Here is a 25,734-nt window from a genome sequence, read left to right as displayed (position 1 = left end):
ACCTTTTCTGTGTTTAGATATCTTTAGATACGCAAATACTTCCCATTGTGTTACCATTGCCTACAGTATTCAGTACAGTCACATGCTGTACAGGTTGGTAGCCTAGGAGCCACTATACCATATAGTGTAGGTATGTAGTAGGCTGTGCCATCTTGGTTTGTGTAAGTGCACTCTGATGTTCACTTAATGGTGCATTTCCCAGAACGTATCTTCATTGTTGAGCAATACATGACTGTATACATGATTTTCAGAAAATGGGCCATTTACAATTATTGTACAAGTTGACTAATTCTGGTTTATTGCACACATGGCTGATTTTATTTTCTCCTTCAGCATCCCAGTGACGGCATCCCTTCCTCCACTTGAGTGGCCGCTGTCCAGTCAGTCAGGATCTTATGAGCTGCGGATCGAGGTGCAGCCCAAGCCACATCACCGGGCCCACTATGAGACAGAAGGCAGCCGAGGAGCCGTCAAAGCTCCAACTGGAGGCCACCCTGTGGTTCAGGTATGGACTTGAATACTCTTCCTTTTGTGTGTGGTGTTTGTCACTGAGAGATTCACTTCTGCTGACCCACTGTTTGTGGCTTGTTAAGTTGAGGTATGTGTCTCAGCCTCTTAACTCCTTTGAGGAATGAGAAATCTGAGATTAAGTTAACATTAGAAGCTAATCCAGCTACTCATAAACCAGAGGAGAAAGTTTTCTTGAGCTGGATAAGGATAGAAATGATACTCGTGTGCCCGGACGCTTCTTCCCTTCTCTTTCTGTGGAGAAACTGCTAGAGTTTTGCAGAGGTTTGTGTATTGACAGAAGATTTCTGAAGCCATCATCTTAAGTTTCAGATGAAGAGTTCATTTTGAAAAAATAGTAATATTTGTAAAATACAGAAAAGTAAGAAAAATTAAAACTATACATTATCAAACTACCTAAAATAGCTATATTAGTATTTTGATATATTGCCTTTCTTTTTTCTATTCACAAACACGGCAGCCTCTGTTACCATATATTTCTATGCTTAATTCTATAGTGAACATGTAGATTGTACTCTGATTTTTTAAGTTTACATTTTGCCATGAGCATTTCCTTTTGTGTTTTTCTTAATCAGTATCTTTTTTGTGTGTCTGTGGCTTTTGATTTAACCTCAGATTTTTTTTTTCCCAAAAGAAGTAGAGAAGTGTGCCTATTTTCCCCCAAAATAATTGGAGTTGAAATATTCTTAATTGTATAATCTGGTTGACCAGGAACAACTGACCGGTGCCCACTAACAAGTCAATTAACCAGAACTTTTAATACATTTAAATTAATATAACATATTTTTTGGTATTTGCCTTAAAGTGGAAGTATCCTATTAATATGATAAAACCTGGTTCTTAATCTGTAGTGTGCATCAGAACCTCTGGGGTGGTTCTTAGAAATTCAGATTGTTGGGCATTTGGAAACTACTTAATTAGAAATTATATAACATGAGTAAAACCAAGGTAAACAAACAAATGAAAAACCACAAACCCCCCAAATCTCCACAGGTACTTTGGATGTGTACCTCTGATTAAGGACATCTATGATAATAATAAGAACTTACAAGTCCTGACAATTGCTTTTTCTAAATCAGACATCACAGCGATCTTGGAATCTGTTTATATTCATTGAGTTTTTGTTTCTTGACCATGAGTCCCATTTTCCTGTTGTGTTGCGTGTCTAGTAGTTGTCGACTGCATTCTGACATCGTGATGACATATACTGGATATGGTAGATATTCTGAACTTCGTTTCACATTTCATCAGTGTGGATCTGTGGAAAGCTCAAGTTGTATTTAACTTGATGGGGCTTAGCTTTTAAACTGTCTTCTCTGTATTTCATTTGAGGATTGGTTTTAGGCCCCGTTAGGGCAGGCCTGGAGTAGCCCTTCCTCTGAGGCATGTGCCTGTTCTGCAGGCATGGCCTTTTTGGATGCCTGGTGGGGAGGTCTCTTTAATCTGGTGGGCTGGAATTCCCATATGCCAGCTCTGCTGCACTCTTAGTCTCTCTGTTCTCTCCACCCCATAGCGGCCCCTCTCTGGTAAACCTTGTGCCACCTCTCCCTGTGCTTACACAGCCCAGCCCTTGGCCAAAGACTTGAGGGCTCCCCCAGTAGCTTCCTCCTCTCTGATGCCACCGATTCTAGCAGTTTCCACAGCCTGGCACTCTGAGTGGTGCCAGAAATCCAGGATTATTTCAGGAAATCCTCAGCACAGTGCGACCACTGTGCTCTGCTCAAATGCTACTTCCTGCACGTGGCAGGGGAGCTGTCCCCAGGCAGAGAGCTGAAGTGGAGGTGGGCTTGCCTGTGCCCTTCCTCTCCCTCGGGGACCACAGTCTTCTGCTTCCTGCCGTCCAATCCTGAGAGCAATCGCCTTATGTAATTTTTTTTTTTTTTTTTTTTTTTGGCAGTCTCTCTCACTCTGTCACCCAGGCTGGAGTGCAGTGGTACAATCTTGGCTTACTGCAACCTCTGCCTCCTGGGTTCAGGTGATTCCCCTGCCTCAGCCTCCTGAGTAGCTGGGATTACAGGTGTGCACCACCATGCCTGGCTAATTTTTGTATTTTTAGTAGAGACAGGGTTTCACTATATTGGTCTGGCTGGTCTTGAACTCTTTATCTCAAGTGATCCACCCGCCTCGGCCTCCCAAAGTGCTGGGATTACAGGCGTGAGCCACCGTGCCTGGCCAAGTGCTGTTTTATGTGTCCAGAGCTCCATGCACATTTCCTTCATGCCACCTGCCACTGCTTGTAATTCTAACATTTGCGTAATTATTTTGTCAATGTCTCTCTCTCTTAGACCATGAGCTTTGTTTAAAAGAGACCACAACTTCCTTCTTATTCTTCATTGTATATCAGCACCAAGCATAGTTTGTCGCTACAAACATAGCAGGCATTCAACAAATACTTGGAGAATGAATATGCTCATTAAATGCATTGGCCGAACAATCTTAAGTCTTAAGGAGAGAGAATCTGTATCCATTTCCGGCTATGTGGTATCTTCATTCACTGATTATTCGAAAGATGTTTATTGAGTACCTACTATGTACCAGGCACGGTGCTTGATTCTGGGTTATGATATGAACAAAACAGCTGGAAATTCTCACTGTCATGAGCTTACATTTTGGGAAGATGATTAATGATAAACACTTGGAAAACATTTGCTGCCTGTGAGACCCTGTTCCAAGTGCTGTATATGTGTTAACTTATTTAATCCTTAAAAGAGCCTTATGACAAAGGTAACAGGTCAAGGAGCTGTCAAGGACTTGTTCAAGGTCATGGGTATTAAATGGTGGAGCTGAGATTTGGATACTGCAAGCTCTGCTTGCAGCACAGTAGGTCTGATCATCCACGTCTCTTTGCAGACCAGCTTTTCCTGCCTTCTCACTTCTGCAGAAAAAGCCTGATGGGAAAATGCCTGTGCCTCTTGCAGACCACTCCCTTCCCCTCTAGTTTTACGTGCTGTTCCAGTACGAACCTTGTCATCACCTCACGGGAGCCTAAATCTTGATTCTCAGGGAGACGCTGATTGACCCTGGCTTGGGAGGGTGCCGCCTATTGGTCCAGTTGGCTGTGGCCTGGAGGTTGGGCTGCATGAGGAGTGAGGCTCAGCTCACCCATTCATCAGGGGCTGGGGCCCTGGAAATTTCCAGAGAAGGGAATGGGCTGAGTGTACAGTCCAGGACACACCTGCTAGGCTGTCCCTGAAGTTTGTGCCTCTCCCTCTGATAGCTCCCAAGGACTCTTCCCTCTTCATGCCTGTGACTTTGTTTGTTTATTTATTTTAGAGATATGATCTCGCTTTGTTACCCAGGCTGGAGTACAGTGGCATGATCATTGCTCACTGCTGCCTTGAATTTCTGAGCTCAAGTGATTCTCCCACTTCAGCCTCCTGAGTAGTTGGGACTACAGGCGTGTACCACCATGCCCAGCTAATTTTTTCCTTTTTTGTAGACACATGGTCTCCCCGCATTGCTTAGGCTGGTCTTGAACTCCTGGGCTCAAGTGATCCTATCACCTCATCCTCCCAAAGTGTTAGGATTACAGTGTGAGCCACCACAACTGGCCAAAGTGCTTGTAACTTGGAAGATCTAATATATGATTTTAAAACTTGTAGACAAGTCTCCTTAAAAGACAAAAAGTGGAATCTTTTAAAAAAGTCATTTGAATAGATTATGTTTTTCAAAATAAGTCATGCTAATTCCTGATTTTTAGCATGGGAAGTCAGTTTAAAAAAAAAAAAAAAACTTCTTTGAAAAATGAAGAAAAGAGTGGACTTTCAGAGGATTGCTGCTCTTCACCTTCAAGGGAGTGTGAAAACTGCTTCTGGAATCTGGAGCACCGCCCCCTTCATACCCAGAAGAGCAGTGTAGCCTGCTTTGTACCTTGCCTGAATGCTTCCGCCGGCTTCTCTGTTGATCTGTGTCTCACTCTTTATCTCTGTATCCGTTTCTATTTCTGAACCACAGCCTCTGTTCCCCTCTCAGTTACTTAGTCCCCACCCTTCTTTCTTTTATTTGCCACACTATAGAACTTCATTCTTTTTTCATGCCTAATGGTTTTAAGCTCCTCTTTATATAAAAAGAAAATGAGTATAAGATCATTTCATTTTTTATCCTTAAGTATACAATTAAAAATCTTAAACATATGCCATGCTCAGCTGTTCTCTTCATTGCTTTTTTTGAATGGTACTTTGTCTTGGAGGAAAGTTTCTTCCCAAGCCTTAAGTGCTTTTCAGATCTCATGACTCATTTGTATGGAGAATGTGTCACTGGGGACCTGCCATGTGCCGGGTGCTGTGCTGATCCTGGGTGATACAACGTTGGTGAGATCAGCACAGCTCATGCCCTGAGGGAGCTCAGGGGCTGCGGAAAAGTGAACTAGGATGGTTTGAGTTGGTCAGGGAGGCCTGAGAGTCCAGATGGCGGCCACTTGGAGGGGGTCTGTGGGCTGATGCTGGGACTCAGGGTGGGACGCGATGACTGATTAGAAGCTTGTCTATTGTATTCGCCGCTTGGGAGTAACTGCTTCAACAGAACAAGAGACGGTACTTGGAAGACCTACTTTAGAAAGAGGGTCTCGTCGAGGAGGTGACTTACCAGCTGGGACCTGGAACAGGTCACAGAAACAGCAAAGAGACAAATGATGTCCTCCTCCTCCTCCACGCTGTCTGTCTTGGTGGTGGTGTGTTCTACACACAGAGCACAGCACGTGCAAAGACCCTGAGGCAGGAAAGGACTGTGTGTGTCTGAAGAGCTGAAGGAGGGCCAGTGTCATTCAAGTTTAGCTTGCAGGGTGATGGTTGCCAGGCCCAAACTGTGCAGAGCTTAAAAGCCAAGGTGAGGAGATGAAATTTTGCTTATTCCAGGGCAAGGGGAAGACGTGATAGGTTTTGAGTAGAGGAGGAACTTGATTCTGATTTAACGTTTTAAAGATCACTCAGGCTTCTCTCTGGGGACTAGATTAGAAGAAGTTATGGAGGAAGAAGGGAGATGAGATTGTTAGCCTGTGGCAGTGCCAAGGGAAAGATCAAGGTGGTGAGGACTAGAAGGTGGCAGTGGGAGCGGAAGATACGAATTCTATGGTGTGATCTTCAGGACTTAGGTATGGGAGGTAAAGGAGCAACTGAGTGGATGGTTCAGTTGGATGGATGGTGGAGAAGGACTTGGGAAAGAAAGTGTTTTCTTGGGGGAAGGTTGCAAGTTCCGTTTGGGGCATAGAAGGTACAAAGGGCTTCCAAGGCACCCAAGCAAAGATGTCAAGTAGGCAGTTGGATATAAGCTTGGAGCTCAGAAGCAAAGTCCTAAACTTGCTCTGAGGACTGTGGGATACCTCAGGGCCACATGCTCCATCACCAGAGGCCTCAGCAAGCACCCACTTGCAAGGACTGACTGACCACACCCTCAATAACAACACACCTCTCTCTAGAAGCAGTGGACTAAGGAGAGAATCAAAGAGAGACTGTATAAACAGAGATCACAAACAAACAAGTTCAAGAGGGCCAGGCAATGAAAGGAAATGACCGAACTGGCTAAATGTCAGGGAGCAATAGGGAGTGGTGGGGAGTAGGGCAGAGCAGCATGTGAGTCTTGCCTCAGGAAGCAGTTGCTGTTTGTAGGTTGTGACGTGTGGGAATGTGGGTAGAATGTTACCAGGTTTTATAGGTTTTTTTTTTTTTTTCCTCCAAGAGCTAGGAGCTGGAGTTTTTGTGTGAAATTTCTGATTTTTAAGTTTTGGCCACTAAATCAAACTTTGGGTTGAATTTGGCTCATGGTAAATATGCTTAAATTCACATCATCTGGAGTAAATAAGAATGGTGCTACTTCAAGGTTTATCAAATAGAAAGGGAGATAAGAGAGAGGTTATGTTTATATGATTTCTAAGAATTGTCCAGTTAAGGAAGGAGCCCTGTTAGCTGGATCCAGGTAGTTTCTCTTATAAAGCCCTAAATCTCAGGTGAGTGTGGTGGCTCACACCTATAATCCCAACTACTTGGGAGGCTTGAGCCCAGGAGTTCAGGGCTGCAGTCAGCTGTGATCGCACCACTCCACTCCAGCCTGGGTGACAGAGTGAGACCACGTCGCTAAAAAAAAAAAAAAAAAACCAAATAAATAAATAAGTACAAAAGTTCTAAATCTTATTGAAATAGAACAAGTCTAGGGTTCTTTCAGAGGAACCAAGGAATCTTAATTCACAAGCCTGACTTTGGTCTGCAGGTATCAGATGAGAAGGGGAACCATTTGATTCATCTCAAAAGAGCCACACGCTTTGTGGTGGAGCCCTGCCATCATTCCTCGCCCTATTTCAGGACAGGATGCAGTGGTCCTCCGGTGGACAAAACAGCCATTCAGAGCGGTTTTGCAAGGTTGGGCTTTCAGTGTTTCCATAGCTCTTCAGCTTATGGGATCTCATAATACCCCAGCTGAGAGTGGCCTGTATAACGCCATTGTCATTTAATCCTTTCCTGGCGGCTTCCAAACCCTTTAGCCATATTCTGCACAGAAATTCCCTGAGGGGATACTTTGCTATGTTCCTTATCCATCCTTGTGCTGGGGTTTCAAGAAACGTTATTCGTATCACTCCCTGGGATGCATGTTTAACGGAAAGAATAATCAGTCATCCTTTTAGGGAGTGATCAAAATATGAGAACGTGGAAGCGTCGCACTCACCTCCAAAAAGTCCTCTTGGTTCTTTCAAGCAGATGTTCAGACATGTGGAAAAAACATGGGTAGCTCGGTCAGGGGAAATTCCTTGCAGATGCTGAAACCGATCGCCATTTCATTCCAGGTAACAGTAATGAGCTTTGCAGGGAGGTAAGTGAGGGCCTGGGCCCACCTGTCTAGGCTACTGCCTCCTGGGCTGGAGGAGCTGGGAAAGTCTCCAGTCTTTCAAAATCTCATAAAATGGATTATGGGACGTGGATGCTTATTCTGTTGGATTTCAGCTTTTATGCTAACTGCAACTTACTTACTTGAAATGATGTCTAAGGAAGGGAAGAAGCAAGCCAGATGGGATTTTTTCCTTTCTAGGTGAAAGCTGCACTCGTGACAGTAAGCAGTGCTCCTTCAGCAATTGGCTGGGTGTGTTGGCTTCTATTTGTCTATTAAAATGTTGTGCTTGGGGACGTGAGACAGGAAGCAGTTGTTGCAGATGTTAATTTGTCTTGATCAGGGCTGGTGTGTTGGCATCTCCAGAAGCTTCCATTGGACCTCCTGGGGAGGGGAAGGGAAAGAGGTGGTGGCCAGGTCACTCAGGCTTCAAAAAAATTGGAGGAGGAGGGTGTTCTGAGATCATTGGGGTTCATTTGCTCATTTATTAAAAATACTTACCCCCCGTCTCTACTAAAAATACAAAAAACTAGCCGGGCGTGGTGGCGGGTGCCTGTAGTCTCAGCTACTCGGGAGGCTGAGGCGGGAGAATGGCGTGAACCCGGGAGGCGGAGCTTGCAGTGAGCCGAGATCACGCCACTGCACTCCAGCCTGGGAGCACAGCGAGACTCCGTCTCAAAAAAAAAAAAAAAAAAAAAAAAATACTTACCAAGCACCTACTGTGTGCTTGGCACTGGGAATATGGCAGTGAACCACACAGGCAAAAATCCCTGGTCCCATGGAGCTGATGTGCTCTGTAGGGGGAGATAGCAATATAACTTATAAATAGGAAAATTTAATAGTATGTTAAATAGAAAAATGAAATAGTATGTCGGGAGGTGGTAAGTCCTATGGGGAAAACTATAAGTCCTATGGGGAAAACTATCAGGCCATGGGGAATTGGGAGTGGTTTGATGGACCTCTCTGGGAAGGCCACATTTGGGCAAAGAAGGAGGTGCCCATGTGGAAGCTGCAGGGACTTCTCCAGGCTGAGGGGACAGCAGGGCTGAGTTGGGTGACATCTTGAACAGAGAGGAGGCCTGTGTGGGAAGGGCAGGGGAAGGGGAAGGATGGAGGGGACGGATCGTGGGCCTCGCACATGTTTAGTTCGAGGACTTGGACTCTGAGTAGGGCGGGAGCTGGGAGGGCCTGGCTTGACCTAGGTATCAGCAGGATCCCTCTGGCTACCGAGTAGAGGAGACTAGATGGGGGGTGGACAGGGAGAAGTTGCTGCAGAGGCCCAGGCCAGAGGGGCTGGTGGCTGGACTAGGATGGGGGCATGGGGAGGCAGGAGAAGGGGTTGGATTCAGAGCATGTTTTGAAAGTCGGACTAGCTGGATTTTTTTGAGACTGGCTGCAAGACGGGTGGCATCCGTCTGTCTGGGGCTGTAGCCTTGGGAAAGGCCAGAGTCTCTAGGAACCCTGTTCATCCCTGCCGAGACTCCTGCTATTTTCCGAGGGAAGGCATCTTTTACAGGTGACTTGATGTAGCCTTTTCACTTCAAGATGGAGGTGGGGATGGGGTGGGGAGTAGCAGAGCGGAGTGTGCGATGTGGGGGTTCTGAGGCCGACTTTTGGGGAGCCGTCCTCACCACCTCCTCCTTGTCTATACCGGTCTTTTGATGATAACACTGGTGATTTCATTAAAATTTGAAGAAGACTACAGTCCAAACCAGGTACACCCGTGGGCCAGTTGTGGCACTGCTCTCTGCCCTGCCGCATGTGTCCCTGGCTGAAGGATGCCTGCAGCGGTCAGGGATGGACTCGTGAAAGGATTGAGACCGGCATGCTGGCCTCTGAGGTGAGAGGTAGAGAGCGGGGAGGGCGAGCCAGGGCCGGGGCTGGTGCAGGCAGAGAGGTGGCGTGGTGAGACGGGCCCGCATGGTAACTCATCTTCTAACCGAAGACACAGAGGTTCACTGAGGGGTGCTTTCAGTCCACAGTAGAAGAGAAATGGTCATGAATGAGCTCAGTAAAGCGTTGTCCCCAAACGTAGGTAGAAAACAGAAAGCTTCCAGAATCTTGGAGAAATAGCTGTTCCCAAAAGGGAGATTAAGACTGAAATTTGCAGTATTTCTGGCAACCAAGAGGAACAATACAGAAGAAACTTTGTGTCACAAATAAATGTTGGGGCCCTGGTATGTGCTGGGCAGTGTGATGTTCATGGCCGGAGCTACCCTTTAGCGCGTGCTTTCCGTAGAGTGACCTAGTTAGTCTCTGCAGCGATACTATGGAGTGCAGGTGGTAGGGTTACTATGCTCATTTTACAGGCAAGGAAACTGGGACACAGTGCGGGTAACAGCTTGCCTGGGGTCACCCCCAGCCGGTGCATGGTGCTGCTTGACTGGGGCCCAGGACGTCTGCAGCCACAGCCCACGCTGTTGACCACTGGCCCGTGCTGCCTCTTGGAAGTAGACGAAGTGGGTCATTTGGACTGAGGCAGCTTTAGGGTTTGGTAGCTTTGGGACTCTGGGAGACTCACTGGGCAGCAGTTTCTTCAACGATAAAGTGATGTAGACTTGTGTCTGTCAGGCTATTTGTTTGGTGTTTGTTGAGCATAGTTAGGATGCTAAACAAAAGTGCCCAGTGTGATCTTTGGCACAGAGAAGGCGTTTCATCTGTTGTTCTTTTGTTGAGAGAGAAGGCCATCTAGACATAGATCACTTTTGAGTTCTACGAGCCTTAGATTCCTGAGCCTGCTCCAGCTTTTTCTGGTTGAATTAACCACGTCTGAGACCAGGCTATGATATGGAGGGGCTCTGAGAGTTGTTTATTTACACGCTGTTTGTTACAGATGTGATCTTAGCTCATCCTTGCAACCACAGGGTGAGTCGGGGCTGCTATTATTCCCATTCAATGAGGGGTGAGAGGCACAGGGAAGTGAAGCTCACGTACCTAAAGTCAGGCAGCTGGTCAGCAAGGAAGCCCTGGCCTTGGCTTTGAACTTCCAGGTTCTTATCGTTCTTTCACCCGCTCCCTCATTCATCGGCCTGCTGGCAGCGGCATCACGCCCCAGGCATGGGGTACAGTGAGTACATGGGCTGATCCCAGGTGCCTGTGGAGCACTCCGGCCAGGGCTGGATGTGAGAGTGAGATGGGACAGGCTTTGGAAAGGGTCCTCTGCGGCAGCTCAGCGCAGCGCCCGGCTGGCCATGTGACCTGAGTCCTGGACCTAGGGTCAGGCGTTCAGGTTCTTCCTTCCCCTCCGCCCTCGCCACTGAAGGACCTTAGGTGAAGTTGATTTTCTCTGATTATATGGGAAAGGAGGCATCTGCTTTAGGTGGGTTTCTAAGCACCTGTCAGCTGCAACATGCCACAAGAGGGGACCATGACCACACCTGGGACCACTTTGCAGGCCCTGAGCCATCTCGCTGCAACCCGTCTGCAGGCCGAGGCTGATGCTCATAGGAGCGTCTGTGTCACCAGCTGGCCCTGCCACCCTTCCGGATGCCCCATGGGTTTAGTGGGTGTGGGGGCCAAGATCTCTTTATTGAACATTGAGCATTTTCTAATTTGGTCCCATGAATGAGACTCCTAATGGCCTTGGAAGGCGCTAGCTCCATTGACAATAAAGTCATGAACTGGAGCATGCAGGGAGGTGGGGGTGGGTGGGTGGGGAGGAACACAGGGAGGTGATGGCTTCTCACGGGGCCCTGTTTCCTCTGGATCCCGGGAGACATTGTGAATGTCAAAGTCATTCATTCTGAACCTCCTAGAAGACTATGGGCCAACTCTAGCAATAGTCATGCCTGTTTATTGAGCACTTACTATCTGACAAGCACAGAATGTGGAATGGCTCGGGCAGGCATGCAGCCTCTGCTCTGCGAATGAGGAAACCAAGGGTTTGGAGGCATGGAGGGACTTCCCCAACGAGCACATCCTCACCGGCGATGAGCAGGCTGACCCTGGCCCAGCTTTTCCTGTGTGCCTGCTTGGAGAGATAGTGGTGCTGCCATTAACCCCATTTACAGCTGAGGAAACTGAGGCTCAGAGAAGCCGAGTGGCTTTTTCAAGGTTGCATTGCTCTTTAGGAGGCTGAGACGAATGCCTGCCTCCCAGGGTGATTGCAAAGGTTAAATGGGTTAGTATTGGTGAGGTGCTAAAACAGGGCCCCAACTGCGATGAGAACTCAAGATGTGCTGATTGTTTTTCTTATTAATTTGTCCTCTGAACCATCATGTTAGGATTTTAAAAAGGAGCATGTGTTCTCACGTGGAGGCTTCGGTTTCGTGCCACGACCCCTGAGCCAGCAAGGGTGTGAGTTAGGGGCAGACAATGTGGAGGGCGATCCCTGTCACCATTTCTTATGTGTCCTGTGTGCAGCTCTTGTCCTCAAACGATGCCATGACAACAACGCCCAGCCTGCAGCCTGGGACACTGACACTCTTGAGGTCAAAGGACTTCCTCAAGGCCAAGCATCTGGGATGTGGGAGAGCTGAATGTAAAAGCATTCTTCTGTTGGGCACCTTGGCCAAGCCATTTCCATTGCACTGTATGGTTCTCAAGCCCACAGTTTAGCAGGGGCCTATTCTGAGTAATGGCACAGGTTTGGAAACTTTCATTCGTATGCATGTGTATATGTACACACAGAGACACATACAAACACACATATTATACATCTTCATATATATACACACGTATATATACAATGTGTATATATACCAGTGTATTTCTGTGTCTGTGCCCCTGTATTTATATTCAATTATTTTACTTTATTTTTAGCTCTTTAATATGTATTCATTGTTTTAAAAGTACAGGAAATGGCCGGACGCGGTGGCTCACGCCTGTAATCTCAGCACTTTGGGAGGCTGAGGTGGGCAGATCACCTGAGGTCAGGAGTTCGAGACCAGCTTGGCCTACATGGTGAAACCCCGTCTCTACTAAAAATACAAAAATTAGCCGGGCATGATGGTGGGCACCTGTAATCCCAGCTACTCGGGAGGCTGAGGCATGAGAATCTCTTGAACCTGGGAGGCAGAGGTTGCAGTGAGCTGAGATTGTGCTGCTGCACTCCAGCCTGGGTGACAGAGTGACACTCTGTCTCAAAAAAAAATCCAGGAAATTATTAAAAAGAAACTAGCTGTGGGATTGCAAAGCCTCACTCTGTAATCTCAGCACTTTGGGATTCAAGGTGGGCAGATCACTCAGGGTCAGGTGATCGAGACCGTCCTGGCTAACACGCAGAAACCCCTGTCTCTACTAAAAATACAAAAAATTAGCCAGGCTTAGGTGGCGGGCACCTGTAGTCTCAGCTACCGGGAGGCTGGGAGGCAGGAGAATGGTGTGAACCCGGGAGGCAGAGCTTGCAGTGAGCCGAGATGGTACCACTGCACTCCAGCCTGGGTGACACAGCGAGACTCAGTCTCAAAAACAAACGAACAAAAAAGGAACTAGACAGCACTCTTCATTACCTGGAGTGAACTACTGTTATTGCTGGCGTGTTTCTTTTTAGTCTTTTTTTTCCCTGCGCCTACAAACGAGCTCACAGAACTCTGCTCCTGCCGTCCTCACATAGTTGAGTCTATATCAGGTTATTTTGATGACTACGGGGGAGGAGACAGCATTTACTAAGTTTAAGTACATTCCATACATAGATGGATGTAATCCTCCTAATAGTTCTAGGCAGTCCTTGGAGACACAGAGAGGCTATGTAACTTGTCTAAGGTTACACAGGAATTGGGTGAACCACGAACTAAACCTAGGTGGTCCGGCTCAAAAGCCCACGCTCTGAACTGCTTAGGCCACAAAGAAGAAACGAAAATCATTTTGTTTGGTTTTTTTGTTTGTTTTTGTCTATTTCAGTAGGTTTTTGGGGAACAGGTGGTATTTGGTTGCATGAATAAGTTGTTTGGTGGTGACGATATGGAAACCTTTAATGACCTTGAGATAATTTTCCAGGTTGCTCCTGGGGGCTCTCATTGTTACTCTAGTATTTTGAAAAATTCAGGAAACAGGCTGGGCACTTTGAGTCATGCCTATAATCCCAGCACTTTGGGAGGCCGAGGCTAGTGGATCACTTGAGGCCAGGGGTTCAAGACCGACCTGGCCAACATGATGAAACCCCATCTCTACTAAAAATACAAAAATTCCTGTAATCCCAGCACTTTGGAAGGCTGAGGCGCAGATCACCTGTGGTCGGGAGTTCGAGACCAGCCTGACCAACATGGAGAAACTCCGTCTCTACTAAAAATACAAAATTAGCTGGGTGTGGTGGTGCATTCCTGTAATCCCAGCTACTCAGGAGGCTGAGGCAGGAGAATCGCTTGAACCCGGGAGGCGGAGGTTGCAGTGAGCCAGTATTGCGCCATTGCACTCCAGCCTGGGCAACAAGAGCGAGACTCCATCTCAAAACTAACAAACAAAAAACCCCCCCAAAAATGAGCTGGGTGTGGTGGTGCACATCTGTAATCCCAGCTACTCAGCAGGCTGAGGCAGGAGAATTGCTTGGATCTGAGAGGCAGAGGCTGCAGTTAGTCAAGATCACGCCACTGCACTCCAGCCTGGGTGACAGCAAGACTCTGTCTCAAACATTCGGGAAATAAATCCAGTCTGGTCAAGCATCAAGTTAGATTGTTTCCTTGTCAGCTTGTTCAGGCTCATGTCATGCATTGGTATCTACCCTGCCCCAGCCTCCTCCCTCTGTGTTTGACTGCAGCAGTCTGAAGGCTCCTCTCAGGCAGGGGCAGAACAACAGCGGCTTGTGGGGCAGGTGCAGCTTCGCTGTGGGCTGCTGTTGACACCCCCAAGCATGTACTTGTGTGAGTGACCTGAGCCAAGGCAGCTGGGCCAAGAAGCGTCTGAGTAGAACCTGGGGAGCCCGGTGGCCTATGCTTGGGCTCTGAGATGCCCACCTCCTCCAGGAGGATGAGCTCCCAGTGCAAATGGTGGTGCATTGAGGTGGTCGTGGGATCTACCTAACCCTTGCCCCCTAGCCTGAGTTGTTCTCACCATACTGGTGGCATGACTTTGAGCAAGGATAATCTGACCTTCTGGGGCCTCAGTTTCCCCAAGAAGCAAATTGGACAGAATGTTACTTATCTTTTAGGATTTTTACAGGAGTAAATGAGAATGTGTGTAAAACACCACTTAGCACAGTACCAAGTGCAAACTGCTCTAGTTTCTTTCGTAAATTGATTTTGGGGCAATGCATTCACATGGTGCAAAATTTGAAAGGTATTAATACAAGTTGTGTTCAGGGCAAGGTCTTCCCTCATACCTGGGTGACTGCCTCATCCTCCTGAACCCCAGTGCCATTGGTTCTCTGAACATCCCATCAGAGATAGTCTGTGTTTGTGCTTGAGGTCGTATTCGTGGTCTTGGTTGTCACATTATCAGAATTATAATGTATGAAGGACTTGGCATACTGCCCAGTACATTTTACATTCCTAATAAATGATCAAGGCAGTTATTACTGTTGAACTGTGGAAGCCATTGCATTTTCATTTTTCTGAATAAGAAGGGAAGCTGAATTGATCTTCTTGGCATCATTTATTTAACCAAGTAGGCCCTTGCCTTGAAACTTAGATTTCTGCTAAGTGAATCCCATGTTCCTATTTGACATTTATTATAAAACTGTAAATGCTGTTCTAGGAATACAGTTTTTAGAACCTGTATCAGGTGAATATTGATTAAACCTTGCCTTTACTCGAAACCTGGCTTAGTGATATCAAATAACTGATCATGACACACTTGCCTTGTCATGTATCTATCCATCTCTCCTTCCTCTACCCACCAGAAAATGATACAGCAGGGCCAGGCGTGGTGGCTCACACCTGTAATCCTAGTGCTTTGGGAGGCTGAGGCACAGAGATCACTTGAGGCCAGGAGTTCGAAACAAGCTTGGGCAACATTACGAGACCCTTGTCTCTACCAAAAAAACAAAAAACTAGCTGGGCGCGGTGGAACATGCCTATAGTTTTGGCTACTTGGGAGGCTACAGTAGAGGGATTGCTTGAATCTGGAGATGGAGGCTGCAGTGAGCTGTAATCATGCTACCATACTCCAGCCTGGGCAACAGAGTGAGATCCTGTTTCAAAACAAAAACGAACCCCAAACAGTAACGATAAAATCTGAGCAGTAGTTTAGCAAGGGCATGGTGCCATAGCCAAAACGCAGCAATAAAAGTGTTGAGTGGGATTATGAGTGGTGTTCCTCTTATCTTGTATTTATTCAACAAACATTGATTGGGCTTTTGCCACATGCCAGACATTGTGCTAGGTGCTCCCTGCTCAGTTTGGTCCTTGGATTGGTGGCCTGGATATTCTCTGGGTGCTCGTGAAGAATGCAGAATCTCAGGCCCCGCTGCAACTTAATCTGTGTGCACATTCGAGTTTGAGACACATTGTTCTAGAAAAAGAGTCATCAAACTATGCCAGCCAAATCTGGCGCATCACCTGCTTTTCGAAATCAAGTTTTATTGGTTCACAGCCACACCTACGTATTTGCATATTGTCTTTCGTTGCTTTTGTACCACTGCAGCAGAAGTGAGTACTTGCAACAGAGACTGTATGGCCTGCAGAGCCTAAAATGTTTCCTATCTTGTCCTTTACAGAAAAAGTTTACGGACTGGAGATGGAGACAGAATAATGAACAGAACAGATAAAATCCCGGGCTCTCATGGAGATGGGCTTCTGGTGGAGGGAGACATATAACAAATCAGTAATTTCACAATCTGTCAGGTTGTAAAAAAGCTATAAGAAGAAAAATAAGGCAGGAATGGGGGATAGAAAGTGACTGGGAAGTGGTGAGGATGCTATTTAGAGAAGAACTTCCTGAAGGGGTGCTGTTTGAATGGAATTTTGAGTGTAGTGAGGAAATAAGCTGTGCTGCTATCTTGGGAGACAGTGTGGTAGGAGAGGCAGCAGCCAGTGCTAAAGGCCTGAGGCAGAAGCTTGCATGGTGTCCACCTTGCACATCAGTACAGATATTGGAGCCAGCTGAGTCTGATTCAGGAGTTAAGTGTTGATGGTGAACGAGGATTTTGGTTTCCACGTCAGCTTCACTGTGGCATTTCAGTGCCTTTTATAAGACCATGGAATGTAGATAGAGGTCCCCAACTCATAACTCAGGGAAGTCTTCTGTGTGTCACTGGATACAGTTGCACAGTCTGTGCACTGCACAACAGCTCTGCATATCATGAGGTTGCCATTCACATTTGAGGGTTTATTAAGACAGTGTTCTGACACATACCTGCCAAAGGTATAGAGGAAGAGTTGTCTGCTGTGAATCTGCGTGAAAGTGCCAGGCAAGCTAGCAGCGAGTGGCCCTGGTGGTATAATTGTTTAAAAGAGAAAAACCATCTGTGTTTGAGTGTCTTTAGGTTGGGCACTTGGTTCCTCAGTCTTTGCACTGGTTGCCCAGCCCGTTTACATTGCTTGCCTGGCCCCTTAAGGTGTTTGTGTTGAACTCTGATAGCAAGAAAGGTGTTTCTGCTGTTCTAAAACACTTCCCACTCCATTATTTTCCCATTTTTTGGATGTAGGCTTTTGTTGCTTCCTCTTTCTGAGCGGGTGGGGTGGGGGTGAGAGTGAGGGTGGGGGTGGTGGGGATGGGGTTGGGGGTGAGGGTGGGAGGGCGTTGAGGGTGGGGATGGGGGGTGAGAGTGAGGGTGGGGGTGGAGGGGTGGGAGCATTCTTGGCTTCCTCCTCTGCCTGAGCCTTGCTGTGCAACCTCAGCCCACATACTTCTCACTGAGCTGTAGGAGCCTCTGCTCTAAAATGAGTGGGTAGGGCTCTGTAAGTTCTCTCCTGCCTCTAAACTTACTTAATTCTATGACTCAGAGTAATGGGTATCACCCAAGTAGAAGTGCCTGTGTTTAGCTTTGTTCACTTTGAGGTGGGAGTTCCAACTGCTCTTCAACTTGGGTTGCCTTCACTCCAGGGTTGATTCATTCAGGGACTTGAAGCTGTTAAGCTGTTATTTTTTTGATTAAAAAAAATTTTTTTTAAAGAGTTTGGGGATAATTGAGCTAGAAGGAGACTTAGAAATCATCTAGTTGGATGACTGGTATGTCTGATTCATGTATCATTTTACTGAGGGTTTCAGCTACCATTTTACTGAAGGCTTTGGTTATTTTATTGAGGGATTCCTACGTGCCAGACCTTTTGCTAAACTAAAGTTGTCTCATTCTCAATCTCATACTGAGTATTTGAGGGTAGCTACTGTCATGATCAGTTTTCAAGTGACCAAATAGAGGTTCAGAGAGATGATATGAAATTTTAATATAAAGATAATACAGCAACTAAATTGGCAGGGCCATGACTCAGATCATTAAAGGCAGAGCTTAGAAAAGTATTACTTATTGGGCATGTACAAGAGGCCAGACATTAAGTGAAGACTTGCATTACTCATTGTAACCCCATGAATTGGGTTCTATTATCTTACTCATGAAAACCGAGCCCCAAAGAAATGTGACTTGCCTGAGGTAAGGCTTATGCAGGTAGGAAGCAGAAGTGTATTAGATTTATTTGTCTATTTTCTTTTTTTTTTTTTTTTTTTTTTTGAGACGGAGTCTTGCTCGGTCACCCAGGCTGGAGTGCAGTGGTGCGATCTCGGCTCACTGCAGCCCCTGCCTCCTTGGTTCAAGTGATTCTCCTGCCTCAGCCTTCAAAGCAGCTGGTATTAGCCACCATGCCTGGCTAATTTTTGTATTTTTGGCAGAGATGGGGTTTCACCATGTTGGCCAGGCTGGTCTTGAACTCCTGGCCTCAAGTGATCCACCCGCCTCGGCCTCCGAAAATGCTGGGATTATAGGCATGAGCCACCGTGCCCAGCTGCATTTTAGATTTTGAATCTCTTCCTCCTTCTTATTCGCTTCTCTTTGCCTTGTGATCTTTTATGGGCATACAGTTGGCCTGCTGGCCTTCCTCATGGTTCTGTGCACCTGCGTGGGAGCTGGGCTCGCGGTAGGTGCTCAATCATTTCTTACCTCCTCCCCTCTGTCACCTGGGGCCAAGCTATCATCATCTCTTGTCTGGGTGACAGCCTCCTAACTGGTTTCCCTGCCTCCACTTGCACCCTTCATTCATCTGCTTCCCACATAGCTGCCAGAGGATCTGTTCAGAGTGTACCTTGGTCCACACCACCCCCATTCTGAGCCGTCCTGTGTCCCCTCCCTGAGTATAGATGCTGTGCTCCTCACTGTGGACCAGGCCGTGTCACTCGGTCCCTGCCTGCCTCTCTTCCTCACTCACTCACTCCATTCCCACCTGCTAATGGCCTCCGTGCTATTCCTCAAACACTCCAGGTAGGCTCCTGCCTCAGGGCCTTTGCATGTGCCTTTCACTCCTCCCAGCCATCCACGTGGTCCTTTCTCTGCTTCATTCAGCTGTCATCTCAGTTGTCACCTCCTCAAAGCAGCTTCCCCTGATTCTTCTACCAAAATAGATCCCCTTTCTCTCCTGCCATCATCTGTCTTTCTACTTGGGTGTTTGTTTGTTTTGAGATGAAGTCTCACTCTGTCGCCTAGGCTGGAATGCAGTGGGTCAATCTCGGCTCACTGCAACCTCCACCCCCTGGGTTCAAACAGTTCTCATGCCTCAGCCTCCTGAGCAGCTGGGACTACAGGTGCATGCCACCACGCCTGGCTAATTTTTGTATTTTTAGTAGAGATGGGGTTTCGCGCTGTTGGCCAGGCTGGTCTCAAATTCTTGGCCTCAAGTGATCTGCCTGCCTCAGTCTCCCAAAGTGCTGGGATTACAGGCGTGAGCCACTGTGCCTCGCCTCTGTTTTTTCTTTCTTCCATAGCCTGATATATGTTCTCTCTTCCTTTCCTCCTCTCCTCCTTCCTCTCCTCCAACCCCTTGACCCCCCTGCCACACATCCGTCCTTCATTCCTTCATCATTGCTCCATCCCCAATCCCAAGCACAGTGTCTGTCACATAGTGGGTACTTCATCTATCTCAAGAACAGCGGTTGAGAGATGTTGCTACCCTGCTGCTTTGAGGCATTGGTGAGCCCCGCTGTGTCTGGCCTCTCGGATGAACAGAGCCCTGGGAGTCTGGGTGATGGATGTGCTGGCGTAGGCGGCTCCTTGGTGGCTTTCCTGTGCTAAAGGAAGCAGAGGAAGGAAATGACAACCATTCAGAAGGACCGGTTCAGTTCACTAGGACATGCCCAAGCTTCCCGGCCCCTCGTGTCTGTGGCCAACATGAGTTGGGCTCGCTTGAGGCCAACAGAAGTCGTGACTTGATGGAATGGGCACACGTTAGTTTTATGATGATTAAGAAGGAAAAAAAGAAAACCTTATTTTTCACTTTCCTTTTTTAATCAAGAAGTATGCCGTGGGTGTTCCCTTGTGGTTTTTGAGTCAAAGAGAGTATTGTTTTTGAGCTTTGAGTTCCCCCGGGGGCTGCAGCTTTGCGTGTATCTAACTTTAACTTTGAACTAACGCTTTTAGGGCCCTGGTGGGATCGGGGGTCCCGGGTCCCTTTCTGAACAAGGCAGCAGGCTTGTTTATTGTGTCCAAAGCGTGCCTCTCAGATCTCACCCCATCTTCTTCCTGTTCTGAATCGCCCCCTCCCTGGCCAATCTGCCCCTCCTCTCAGCAGTTCCCCCTCGCTCCTCTGTGAGCAAAGGAGAGGGCGGATCTGCTTTGGTGGAAGGCGGTGGCTGCAGAGGCTGGACTCAGGCGACCGTCCATCACTGGGGGAGGCGTGGAATAAGCCATGAGTATCCAAATGTGGCCTTGTTTGCAGGGATTGAACAAGGGTGGTCTGGGGCTGGACCAGGGGTTTCAGCGAAGTAATATTGGGGTGAAAAATGCAGAAAAGTCTTGTGCAAAAATGGGATCATATTAAGTTCATGCATTGGCCCTAAAGCAACCCCGTGAGCGTGTCTCTAGAGCGAGTTCTTACACATCCGTGTGGACTCGTTCTCATGTGCATCTTCTTTTTGCATTTATCTTTTGGTGGATCATTATTTTTCTTGCTGTGGGAGGGAGCAGAATGATTGGCCCAAGTGCACCTTGACTTTGGACCCGAAGTTGTTGAAGTCATGAGGCGGACGCATTGCTGCCCTTGCCTTGGGCAGAGGCAGAGCCTCGGAGGGTGCATGGTTTGGTAGAAGTTAGACTTTGGGAAGCTTGTTGGGACTTGTTAGTAACCTGGGTGCTAGTCCCAGCCTGTAGCCAAACCCTTGTCCCCTCTCAGGGCCAGGATGGGAGTGACATTTCTCAGTGGGGGACTTTGCAGCATCGCTTGAAGCCTTCTGAAGAACCCCATTGAGCTGCTGAGAACGGAGTGGATTCTAGCCCCTGCCACCCTGCCTGGGGCCTTCCAGGGCTATCGAGGCAGTCAGGATAGGCAGCAATGCTCAGTCAACGGCTGCTGAGTGTGAGCTGTGCACTCTAGATAGAGGGAGAAATGAGATCAATTCCCGCTTTCAGGGAGTGCCCAGTCTGCTGGGCGAGATAGATGGGAAAATAATTGAGGTTGCAAGCCGGTTGGTTGAACAAAGAGTAGCAGGAAAGAAGGAGCCGGATGACCTGGGTTTGAATCCTGGTTCTGCCACTTATTGGTTGTGTGACACTGGGCAAGTTACTTAACTTCTCTGTGTCTGTAAAGTGGGATGATGATAGTACCCCCAAAATAGGTTACCATAAATACTGAAGCAGAGGACCTAACAGTATGTGTCCAATTGTTAGTGATTCTTTATTTGTTTATAGAGATAAGACCTATAATAGAGAGATAAGGACTATAAAAGAAAGAGAAGGTAGTGAGGCTCTGGGTCACAAGGCTCACTTTGCCTCAGGGAATCTGGGGCAGCTTCCTGGAGGAGGTGACATTTGAGTGGAGGGTGGGGAGTGGTTGCAGGAGGTAAAGGAAGAATGGTCCAGGCTTCAGGAGTGTGCAGAGGTGAGGGAACCCTGTTTCTGATTGCTCAAGGCCTGAGCCTGTCCACAGATGGCATTTGACACGCTCAGGGCTTTAAGCAGCAGCTGACACTAGTTAACCAACATTTACAAATTAGGAAATTTCTCATACCAAGTTGGATTTCTAACAATCAGAAGATCTGGCAACAATGGCTGGCTTCCTGCATGGCAAGTTGTGAACAGCTGTGCCTCAGTCCTCCCTTTAAACTGGGTCTGCCTTCCCCAGGGGGGTCTCAGCACCACTAGGCCCAGTTCACACACCCACATTCCTCACCTGGCTCCTCTGGGCATCTCATTGGTGACCCTGCGTGGAGGTTTGGAATCTGCTTTGGAAATGCTTAGAAAAATAAACCTAGATCTTGCTGACCTTCACGTCCGAGTGTTTGCTCAAGACCCCTTTTTAATGTAAAAAAGATGCTACCGAGTGTAAAGCTGGCCTTACCTTCCTACCTTAGCATCCTCCTAGGAAAAATGGGAGTCTTCTCTGATCCACAGATTTCCCATAGGGACAGAGGAGGGTTGATTGAGGCGTGAGTTAGAGTTCCCTGCAGATGGCACGGCGGCAGCCAGTGCAGGGGACGTGAGCTCTCTTACACCTGGGTGTGCGCACGTGGGTGTTTACTGTTGGCTTCAAACACAGAAAGTGACAAAATTGAACTCCACAAATTTATAAGAGGTAGTGAGTCAGTTTTCCTTGGTCCCGGCAAACTCCATGCTTGCTAAAAATGAGTGCTGTAGCATTTATTTGCCTTCTGTCAGTCAGCAAAGAAAACCCGGGTTCAGAACTGGATAAGACAGTTCCCCAGAGAGGAGAGACGATCTGAGGATCTCACACAGCAACAAGCTCTGTCTTGGGCATTTACAATGGAATGTGTCCCCCTCACCCCATTATGGAGCAGCTGCGTTCTCTTTGAGGTGAATATGCAGTCACACTCAAGTCTTTTCAAGAAAGGAGGCTTTCCAGCCACGTGCGGTGGCTCATGTCTATAATCCCAGCACTTTGGGAGGTTGAGGTGGGCGGATCACTTGAGCCCAGGAGTTCAAGACCAGCCTGGGCAACATGGTGAAACCCCGTCTCTACAAAATAAAAACCAAAAATTAGCTGAGCGTGGTGGCATGCGCCTGTTGTCCCAGCTACTCCAGAGGCTGAGGTGGGAGAATTGCTTGAGAACGGGAGGTGGAGATTGCAGTGAGCTGAGATGGTGCCACTGCACTCCAGCCTGGGTGATGAGTGAGAACCTGTCTAAAAAAAATAAAATGAGATTTAGGGTCTAGCTAGGGTTCTGGCTCCACCGAGCTGGGTTGGGTCTTACTTTGCCCCCACCTGGAGGCCACTGCAGTAGCACAATGCCCATGTTGGGACTGGGTGTCCACTTGGGGGCTGTGCTGGCCTCATTTCTAAGTGTGAATGACTAGCAGGAGGTGGCAGTCACGTTCAGGACAGTATGTGACCACCATCTTGGTAGTGGTTTTTCTCAGTGGACGGAGGACCTCAGAGCTTGAGCCCAGAGTTTACTGGGGATTCAATAATCCTTAAGAAGTCAGAGTTGAGCTTTTCCCTCTTATGACAAACTTCATTTCCTGTTTCATCAAAAAGTTCTTCCTGGCAAACTGTGGCTTCTCAGCCTGTCACCTCCCTGCCACGGGAGGTGAGAACCTCTCCCGTTCTGTGTGATGACTGGGCCGCGGCCTTGTTTATGGAAGCCAAGAGCCAGTCCCTCAAGGCGCGTGAGTTCTCAGCCCTAGAATTCAGGATGGAGCCGTGGTCAGCTCTGGCAAGGGTAGGATGCTGACTCTGCGGACAGAGACCTGAACGTAGCAGTAGCAGAAGAAAAGGGCCTTGGGGCCTTAAATAAAGGTGAGAGGGAGGAGCCCCTCAAGAGCGACGTATGAGGGAATTACCGACGTGTGCCACATTTCCACTTGAAAGTAAAAGAAAAATGTTTAAACAAAGAGGAAATAGGAGGAGCAGGTGTAGCAGAAAAGCCGCCAGCCAGGGAAGCTGCCAGATTTGCTTTTGATTTCCAGCAGCACCTGCCCTGCGCTGGACACCTTAGGCAGCTGACTTAGCCTCTCTGAGCAAACGCATGGAAATGCAGCGCCTGGCGCCCGCTCTGTGGAGGGGAGGAGGGGAGCACTGGGGTCCTGTCCTTCCTTACGTCCATATTCAAAAGAGGACTCATAACCAAACAAAGTAACGGTGACCGAGCTGCCTGAGACGGCTTAGAGGAAGGTCTGAAATGGGTGATGATGGTGGCGATGATGGTCACTGCTGACACTCACTGAGCACCCACTCTGTGCCAGGCACTGTCCCCATTATATCGTCTAATCTTTACCACAGCTCATGGGACATGGGGTGGGCATCTATAATTTTCCCCTTTGCACAGGTGAGGGCTCAGGTGTGGCCAGCTTTCAGCAGCGCCAACCAGTCTCGGATCTGAGACTTGGTTGGGTCTGAGAAGGCTGATGGTCAAGGGTGTCACGTTCTGGGCTGGCTCTTTGCTAAGTGCTTGATGCCCATCACAGTGGGGGCAGCTCTCTGGGGACATGGTGCTGAGGTTGCCACTGATGAAAGGACTGGACAGGGACCCAGCTGCTCTCAGTGCGATCGACTGTGTTCCTGTCTCTCAGCACGCCCCGCCTCTCAGGGAATAGGCCCAGTGGTGTTTCCCTGCAGTGGCGTTCAACCAGGGTCTGCTGCATTCGAGGGGCCTCAGATGGAGCTGCTGTCTGAGTCCAGGGCCCCGGTGAGTGAGACTCACAGTCGAGGTGGAAAGGTGCTCAAGTAATGAGAGGCTTTCTTTTACAGTAGATTCACTATGTCGGTCTGGGACATTCCCCCTGTGAGTGGGAGGTGCCTAGAAGATCAAAATCATTTCTCTAGCATATTGTCCATTTCACATCACTCAGTTGCAATGTGACGTTCCCGATCCCCATTCTATGCCCATAACAGCCCCATGAGAAAACAACAAGAATTATAGCAAGATGAAGGCCAACGTTTACTGAGTGCTTACTATGTGCCGGCACTGGTTCTAAGAGCTGTGCATGTACCAATTCATCGAATCCTGGTAACTCTATGAAATGTACAAGCACTTTTTTCTATGTGACACATGGGTCGAAGAGTCGGAGTGACCTGCCCAAGGTCCACAGCCAGCGAGTTCAGCAGTTGGGACTTGAGCTTGGGTCCACTGACTCCCTAGCCCCCAGTCTAAACCGTTAGACCCTACTGCTCTGGAATCTTCTTCTCCTGGTTTCCTGATGGCAAAACTGGGACCCAGATGGTTCTAGTGGATTTGCAGATACTACATGGTTCACCAGAGGCCCAGGCTGGGAGGCACACGATCGCATCCTCCTGGAGACTCTGGCCCCAAGCTGCAAACTCCAATGCTGATGCTACAGTTCCATGTGCCCATGGATACGTCGCTGAGTGAGGAACACAGGGCGACATGAAAGGAACACGCTCGGCCTTGACAGGCCCAGCCCCGGCTGGCGCTCACTTGGAGGCAGTTGAAAGGAAAACTGTGATAAGGAGCTGCTTTATCACGCCTCTTGACAGGCCGGGCTTCCTCCCTTCTGTGGCGTGAGCCTTAAACCTCTTCCAAGTCGCCTGGCATGGAGCCCTGGCCGCCTCCTGCTCCCCCAAGGGCTGGAGCAGGGAGCCCGTTAGCCAGTGGGAGTGGGAGTGGGCCGGGGGGGCGGGTGCCAGCCCTTTGAGGCCGCGCAGAGGGCCTCGCACAGCCCCTTATCTTGGCTGGTGGTGTTCCTCCGCCGGAAAAGGGAAGCACAGAGAGGAAAAGCTTTCCCCTGTGGCTTTTGTGTTTGGTTCGCATTAAATGAGGCCGGGCGGGGTTTTTGTTGTTTGTTTTCCAACTTTTCAGCGAAAAGATGATGGATGACGCTCAGCGCGGCGGGTGCCTACTTCTCTGGGATGGCGTGCCCATGTCATGCTGCACTCACGCACTCTCCTGTCTGTTGATTGCGCAGTCTCCTCTGTGTCTTCTCTAGATGTCGGGGGGCTGCCCAGGTCGTCCTGAGCACAGCGGCGGGGTGCGGCAGGGCTCGGTGGTGCCAGGGGGTGGAGGCTGTGAATCCATTCACTCTGAGGCCCTGGCAGCCAGGGACCTCGTCTAGACAGGAAGATGTGTGTGATGGGATTTAAAGATGAGGCTCTCCCTCCTGCTGGGACGAGAAGGCTCTGGGAGCCTTGGGGCCGAGGTGATTTGGTTTGCAGGGTTTGCCCATTTCTGGGATGTACGGGGATGCGGCTTTCTCCAGATCTAAGGGGAGCCTGGGCCGGTGAACAAGGGGTTTCATGGCACTGCTGGGGGCGCAGGGGAGTATGTGCGTGCAGGCCAGACCATAGCAGGGTCCTCATAAGCTTTCACAGGGAGTAGGGCTGGGGCAAGGGGTGTGTGTGTGTGTGTGTGTGTGTGTGTGTGGGGGTGGGTGGGTGGGTGGGGGTGGGGCTGTTCGCAGCTAGCAGG

General features: G+C 48.5%; 1 protein-coding gene across 4 annotated transcripts in view; it reads left to right on the top strand.

Moving 5' to 3' along the window:
- Positions 1-25,734, top strand: part of NFATC2 (nuclear factor of activated T cells 2) — a 157,186-nt gene that overhangs the window by 24,424 nt on the left and 107,028 nt on the right. For all 4 annotated transcript variants that reach the window (XM_017944688.3, XM_017944690.3, XM_003904606.5 and 1 more), the window contains exon 3: positions 334-505. In XM_017944688.3, coding sequence (XP_017800177.1) covers positions 334-505 — 172 coding nt within the window. The remainder of the gene's footprint in view (positions 1-333; positions 506-25,734) is intronic.

Source organism: Papio anubis, chromosome 16, assembly GCF_008728515.1.
Source record: "Papio anubis isolate 15944 chromosome 16, Panubis1.0, whole genome shotgun sequence".
Lineage (NCBI taxonomy): Eukaryota > Metazoa > Chordata > Mammalia > Primates > Cercopithecidae > Papio > Papio anubis.
This window is presented reverse-complemented; position numbering and strand designations above follow the sequence as displayed.